The 6,325-nt window shown below is 54.6% G+C and overlaps 1 protein-coding gene across 10 annotated transcripts in view; it reads right to left on the bottom strand.

Moving 5' to 3' along the window:
- Positions 1-2,548: 2,548 nt before the first annotated feature.
- GOLGA7B (golgin A7 family member B) overlaps positions 2,549-6,325 on the bottom strand; it is a 40,598-nt gene continuing 36,821 nt past the window's right edge. For 9 of the 10 annotated variants that reach the window (XM_086379487.1, XM_086379486.1, XM_086379496.1 and 6 more), the window contains 4 exons: positions 6,100-6,252; positions 5,905-6,006; positions 4,480-4,531; positions 2,549-4,104 (listed from right to left, as the gene is read on the bottom strand). In XM_086379487.1, the coding sequence (XP_086235613.1) occupies positions 3,641-4,104; positions 4,480-4,531; positions 5,905-6,006; positions 6,100-6,252 (771 nt within the window). In that variant the 3' untranslated portion in view covers positions 2,549-3,640. Of the gene's footprint in view, positions 4,105-4,479; positions 4,532-5,236; positions 5,318-5,904; positions 6,007-6,099; positions 6,253-6,325 lie in introns of all 10 variants that reach the window. The other variant, XR_015155887.1, reaches the window with a different exon arrangement.

The following is a 6,325-nucleotide window of genomic DNA, read 5'->3' as shown; positions in this document are numbered from 1 at the left end:
AGTTCGTAGGCTGTAAGTACCATCCAGGGATTCTCAGCCTTCACACTAGAAACTCCAGGGGAACTTTTAAAACCCCAGATGCCCAGTCTGCACCCCAGAACAATGAAATCAGAATCCCGGAGCATAGGACCAAGCATCAGCAGGTCTTCTTGCTTCCCAGGTGATTTCAATTACAATCAAGGATGAGCAGCACTGGTCTGGGAAATCCCGTAAAATATTAGTATTCTGATTTTACAACTGGGGAAACCAAGGCTTCAGGGGTCTCCCCTACAGGGAATTGTCAGGAAGCCAGAGTTCTGATTCAGGTCTAACTTGGGGTAGTCTGTGCATTGCATTCCTCCATGGTGAGCAATAAAGCCACAACTAGGTGTGGGCGCCTCCTGCCACACACCTCCTCAGTATAAGTCCTTCCAGATCTGGGAGGTGTGGTTTCCCAGGCTGCCGGACCCCCAGGAGAAAGGCAGCACCCCAGGGGTTGGCCACAGGGAGAAAGAGTCACCACCAACTGGATTCCATCTTTGCCCTGCACCTCTCTGGAAGTCACAGAAAAGTTCTTGCAGGTAGGAGCAGCTGCTGGTTTGGGGGTAAGGAGAAGTCTCCCAGCCGCTGAGATGCTCTGACCCAGGCGGCTCTGATCTGGGGGTGCAATGCAAGATGCCACCGCTCGGTGGCACCAGGAGCTTCTGTAAACCCTGCGGTTTTACATACCCCCTGCCTTTGGCTAAAAGAAGCCAGAAAGCGGGCTTAGGAGGCAGTGGAGGGGAGCAGCAGCCCAGAGCTGCCTGGGGGTTCCTGTGTTTTCTGGCAGCAGATGGGGCCTGTCTCTGGCTGGCAAGTGTTGCAGAGGAGATGTGGCTACCACCGAACCCAGGAGAGAGGCCACTTTCTCCATAACTGAGGCAGCAGAGACAAGCCAGTCTGAGAAGCCACATCTCAATCGACCTCTCCCCGCTACTACCCTCCACCAAGCTGCCCCGAGGCAGCTTCACGTGTGAGCCCGCAGGTCCGTGAGAAGCCCAACCACCCACACTCCCGTGATACCCTTGGCTTGGAGGTACCAGCCCTCCCTCTGAGCCTAGGATGGCCAAGGGGGTCTCCGAAGCTGGTATCGTCTTCCCCACAGTTTATGGAGTCAGACTGTCCGGATTCAAAGCCAGGCTCAGCCACATTCTAGTTGTGTGATCTGGGGCAAGTTACTTAACTTCTGTGAGCCTCAGTCTCTTTATCTGTAAAGTGGGAATAAGGTTGTTGTGAGGACTGAATGATGAATTATGTAGAGTCTTAATCTAGGTGCTGGCACATGCTGCTGCTGCTGCTGCTAAGTCGCTTCAGTTGTGTCCGACTCTGTGCAACCCCATAGACGGCAGCCCACCAGGCCCCGCCATCCCTGGGATTCTCCAGGCAAGAACACTGGAGTGGGTTGCCATTTCCTCCTCCAATGCATGAAAGTGAAAAGTGAAAGTGAAGTCGCTCAGTCGTGTCCCACTCTTAGCGACCCCGTGGACTGCAGCCTACCAGGCTCCTCTGTCCATGGGATTTTCCAGGCAAGAGTACTGGAGTGGGGTGCCATTGTCAGTGCTAAATAAATGTTAGCTACTATTGTTTATATTACTACCACTAATAAAGTTGCAAACAGGGCAAAATGAACCTACCCACATGTTAAAGAACAGACTCCATGGTGACAACCTGCACACACCCCAGATCTGAGCAGAGGCAGCGAGTCCAGCTGCCTCTTAGGAGCAGAAAATATAAGTGGGGAAGCCACACAGGGCGCTCCCCAAACCCCCACCCAGAGGTAGAACCATTGTCCCCACAATCTGGTGGGATCCTCTCTTGGCCCACAGACCTGAATGTGTGACCCCAGCCACCCTGCAGCTTCAGACAACTTCCATTTGGGTGTCATCCCCACGGGCTTGAAGTGAGCACCGGGTGAGACCTCGGATGGAAACCCGGTGCGATTCGCTATCGTCAACCAGCTGTGTGACCAGAGACAAGTCATTCACCCTCTCTGGACCTCCATTCTGCTTCATTCAGATGATCTTTAAATCGCCTCCCACACCTGTGCCCTACGGGTTTAGCAAAGTATCTGGCACACACTGAGTACTCATTACATGTTATTTAGTTTTATAAGAGCCAAGACACACCTCTGCTAGATTCCAACACCCACATACTTTTCTTTAGAACGGAGTGACCTGTATGATCCAACCCCTAACAGATATGAGCTCAAGACATAGATATTTATCTAATTAATTCATGACTTGATTTTGACCTGGTTTCAGTTCAACCTGTTCCCCCCACCTAAGGATCCGAGGGCCAAATAAAAGCTCCAGATTAGAGATGAGGAATGTCTGCCTCCCCACCAGACTACAAACTCAAAGAAGACATTGTCCATTCTTCCATGTCCGGGTGCTGCCTCTTCAGAAACACACTTGGCCCTGTCTCCTCAGCAGGAGGTGAGTGGGTCACTAAGCATCCCGTCGCCGTGATCCTGGGGCATAGATCTGGCCCCCCATTGCTGAGGGGGGAGAGAAGCAGCAGAGAGCCTCAAGCTGGGCAAGTCCTTTTATTGGAAAAAGAAATAATAAGATGAAAGGCCACCGCACGGCCAGCGCCCAGCCATCTCACGGGAGATGCATCATTCACCCCACAGGTCGGCCACAGCCATGCGGAGGGCCAGGGTGGGCACAGGCCGGGTTCAGAGGGAAGGGGACTGTGGTGGAGATCAGTGGGCTGCAGCTCACCCAGGGAACACTTGGACCAGGACCCACTGAGGCTCAGGGGCTGGGCCACCCTCACCAGCTCTCTGAACCCTTCCTATATACTCCTCCTGCATCCAAAGAAAGTCAGGCCCCTCTTTGGTTCCAGAAAGCTACCTGCAGTGACTGGTCTTCATATCCCTTGGACCTCCTGCCGGCCAAGACAGGCAGCCTGCTTCTGTCCATCTCCAGACACCAGGGAGGGGCTGCTGGGCCTCGGCAGTCAGGGCCTCACCGGCTGGACACCCCTCTTTCAAGAAAGAAATTTGCCTTTTCCCCTGCAGATTGGCAGCCTCTTTGGCCTTCCAAGGACGTCTCACACAGCCTTGGAGACCCCCTGAGTACGCAGTGTCCAGGGCCCTGTTGCCTTGTTATGGGGGACCTGAAGTGGGGCACAGAAGGCCCTGGAAGGTTGGCTCCACTCTCCTAGAACCCCAATGCTTTTGTTAGAATGTATACAGTACAGTCAGAAGGTGGGGAGAAACATGCCAGTGGGGGAGAGACCAAGAAGAAGAGCCTAGCTGGCAGCCAAGCAAGAGACAAGGGATGTTAGGACATTTATTTACAAGAGGACAGGCTGGACCCACCCAGGGAAGCAGCCAGACCATGGCGCACAAAGATAAGACAAGATGCAGAGAGGGGCAGACATCGGCCCAGTAGCCAAGGGCAACATACAAGTGCATTCACACACCTGTATGCACACGTGTGTACACACACACGAGGGCAGTCACACACAGGCACTCACAGTGCACTCATGCACACACCTGTCCTCACACATACCTACACACAGGTGCATTGGTGCACACAGGGCACACACATATGTGCACATACACATGTGCCTGCCCGCACACACACTCACTCTCACACACAGGCACGTTCTTATCTCAGGAAGTTGGCTCCCGTTTTGGAGGTTCAAGCCCCCCAAGGCTACATCTCTCCATGAAGCATCTCTCCGGACCCCCATACAACCTTCCAGAGGCCAGGCCATGTGCCCCACCTCCACCAGCACCTGGCCTGCCAAGTCGCAGTAGCTGGACACTTCTGAGAGAGTCCAAGATGACCTCCAGGCTCTGGGTGGAGGACAGGGATGCCAGGAGTCTAGAAGAGGTCAGGAGGGGGCTGACCACTCCTGTCTCCCCAGACCTTGAATCAGTGGAGGCAGGATCACAGACAGGCAGAGGCCCTATGGTGGCGTCAGAAAGCATACACACTGGGAGACAGCCTCGGGGCGTGGGACCCCGAGGAAGGGAGTCCTGGTGGATGTGGGATTTGGAGTCAAGTACCATGCAGGATGGGAATTCTCTATTTGACGGGCTTGGATCCTTTTCAGGGGGTGTCGGGAGGGAAGCTGCGGAAGAAAGGGGTTTGTCCAATCAGTGTTGTCCCCACCCCCACCCCCACCCCGTGGAAGACCTGCCTCCGTGTGACCCAGACCAGCCCCGTCGGATAAAAGCCAAGTCAGGAAGTGGACCGTCCTGCCAGTGGGCAAGGGGCGCCAGCTGATGGCCCGCGGGCGACACTGGGCGGGTCACCCTCCATCCCGCCCTGGGCAGGAGATGGGCCCAGAGAATGATTCAGAAGCGGGTGCTCTGGTAGCGCAGCCGCCTCAGGTCTGCGAGGCCCTCAGTCCAGCCGTACACCTCCCTGCAGGGACTCTCGGCCAGTCACCGGCCCCCCGCCCCACCGCCCCCACCACTGCTGCTGCCGCTGCCGCTGCTGCTACCGCTGCTCGAGCTGCCGCTGCTGCACCGGTCCTCGTAGATGGAGATCTCGATCTGGGCGGGCGTTAAGGAAGGGTGCAAGCCGAAGGGAACCGGCTGATGGAGGTCAGCAGGGAAGCGCGAGGCCAGGCTGCTGCTGCTTACCAGACGGGCAGGACGCGGACGCCTGAGAGCCACACCCAAACCCCTCCTCTCACCTGCGCTGGCTCGGCTCAAAGGCGCCTGCGCACAGCCAGGACCCGGCGCTAAAATTCTAGCGAGTCTAATCTTTGTATCCCAGCACGTGATGTACCCAATTTAGTGGGTGTGATTGAACAGGTGTGAGGACTTGGCTGTCCTGAGTTCAAATGTCCCCATACCCAATCTCAGCTATGTGACTTTTGACCAATCACCTCACTTGTTACCATCTGTTATCTGATCTGTAAAATGGTGATAATGATAGAATCTTGGAGTTATTGAAAGAATTAAATGAAATAAGCATGTAAAGGACTAAACACAATACCTGGCACATAGTAAAGGCTCAATGACAGGAAGCGCCTCTCCTTGGGCTTTGTAAGCATGAGATTCCCTGGGATTTGTGTTTTCTTTACCAGTAAATGTTATTTTTAAGAATTCTACTATCTGCTGCTGACCGGGGGTGGGCGGGATGTATGTATACCTTGATCAGGAGGAGTGGGTAGACCTATAACACACTCGAGGGCCAGTCTCCCACCAAGACTTCCATCTTCTCATCTGTGAAAGGGGTACAAGGGGACCTACCACATAGGCTTCAATGAGGGTTAAATGCAAGGGCAGTGAAGAGTGGGCCTGGGCTCAGATCTTGGCTCTGGTGGTCGCTGGCTGGGCGGCTCTGAGTCAGGGTCCACTACAAAGGCAATAAGAAGAGTTACCCATTTTACAGGGGTCTTATGAGAAGTACAGGAATTCATATTTTCAAAGCACTTACTGTGACATCTGGCATGTATTGATATTAACCACTGGTTAAATGCAGGCTTCCCAGGTGGCACTAGTGGTAAAGAACCCGCCTGCCAATGCAGAAGATGTAAGAGATGCAGTTTCAATCCCTGGGTCGGGAAGACCCCTGTGAAAGGGCATGGCAACCCACTCCAGTATTCTTGCCTGGAGAATCCCCTGGACAGAGGAGCCTGGCAGGCTCCAGTACATAGAGTTGCAAAGAGTCGGACATGACTGAAGTGACTTAGCACGCACACACGCACTGATTAAATGCAGCTTAATAAAAGCAAAGCCTAAATTTACAAATAGCACTAACTTATGGTGGGAGAGGAAGGTCAATGATCAGGGATATGGGGAACCCCAAGAAATCCCTGAGCAGAGTCCCCTAGGGTGGTCCAGCTTCCTGGCAGCCTCCCCGGGGCTTCCGCTGGCTGCAGCTGGGTGCCTTCGAATGAAACAGCCAGAAAGGATACAACTCTCATCCCACGCTCCACGGGGTCTGTAAGTAGGAGGCCTCGGGGGGCAAAGACCTTCTCATTCTGCTCCTGAATGTAGCGGGAGATCTTCTTGAGAACCTGTGAGGAGAGGGGCCCATTGAGGCTGAGGCTGAGGCTGAGGCACCGGAGCCCCAGGGGGGAGGGAATGTGGGGCCGTGGGGGAATAGCCACCTTCTCATAGTGGGTCTCCATGCAGAGGAAGATGAAGTAGGCCGTGGCACAGGCCAGGCAGCCCTCGAGGTAAGAGCTGCCCCCAATCTTCTCGGCCTCCGCGTAGAAGCTGTTGAGGGTCTTCACGGTCTCCTCAAAGAGCTGCCGCTCAATCTGGAGGGAGAGAGAGACAGGGAGCAGGACCCAGGTCAGCCTCCCTGGAGTGTGGTTGCCGTGGTGGGGCCTC

Source organism: Bos grunniens, chromosome 26 (assembly GCF_055505025.1).
Source record: "Bos grunniens cultivar Pamir isolate PY7600 chromosome 26, Bosgru_T2T1.0, whole genome shotgun sequence".
Lineage (NCBI taxonomy): Eukaryota > Metazoa > Chordata > Mammalia > Artiodactyla > Bovidae > Bos > Bos grunniens.
This window is presented reverse-complemented; position numbering and strand designations above follow the sequence as displayed.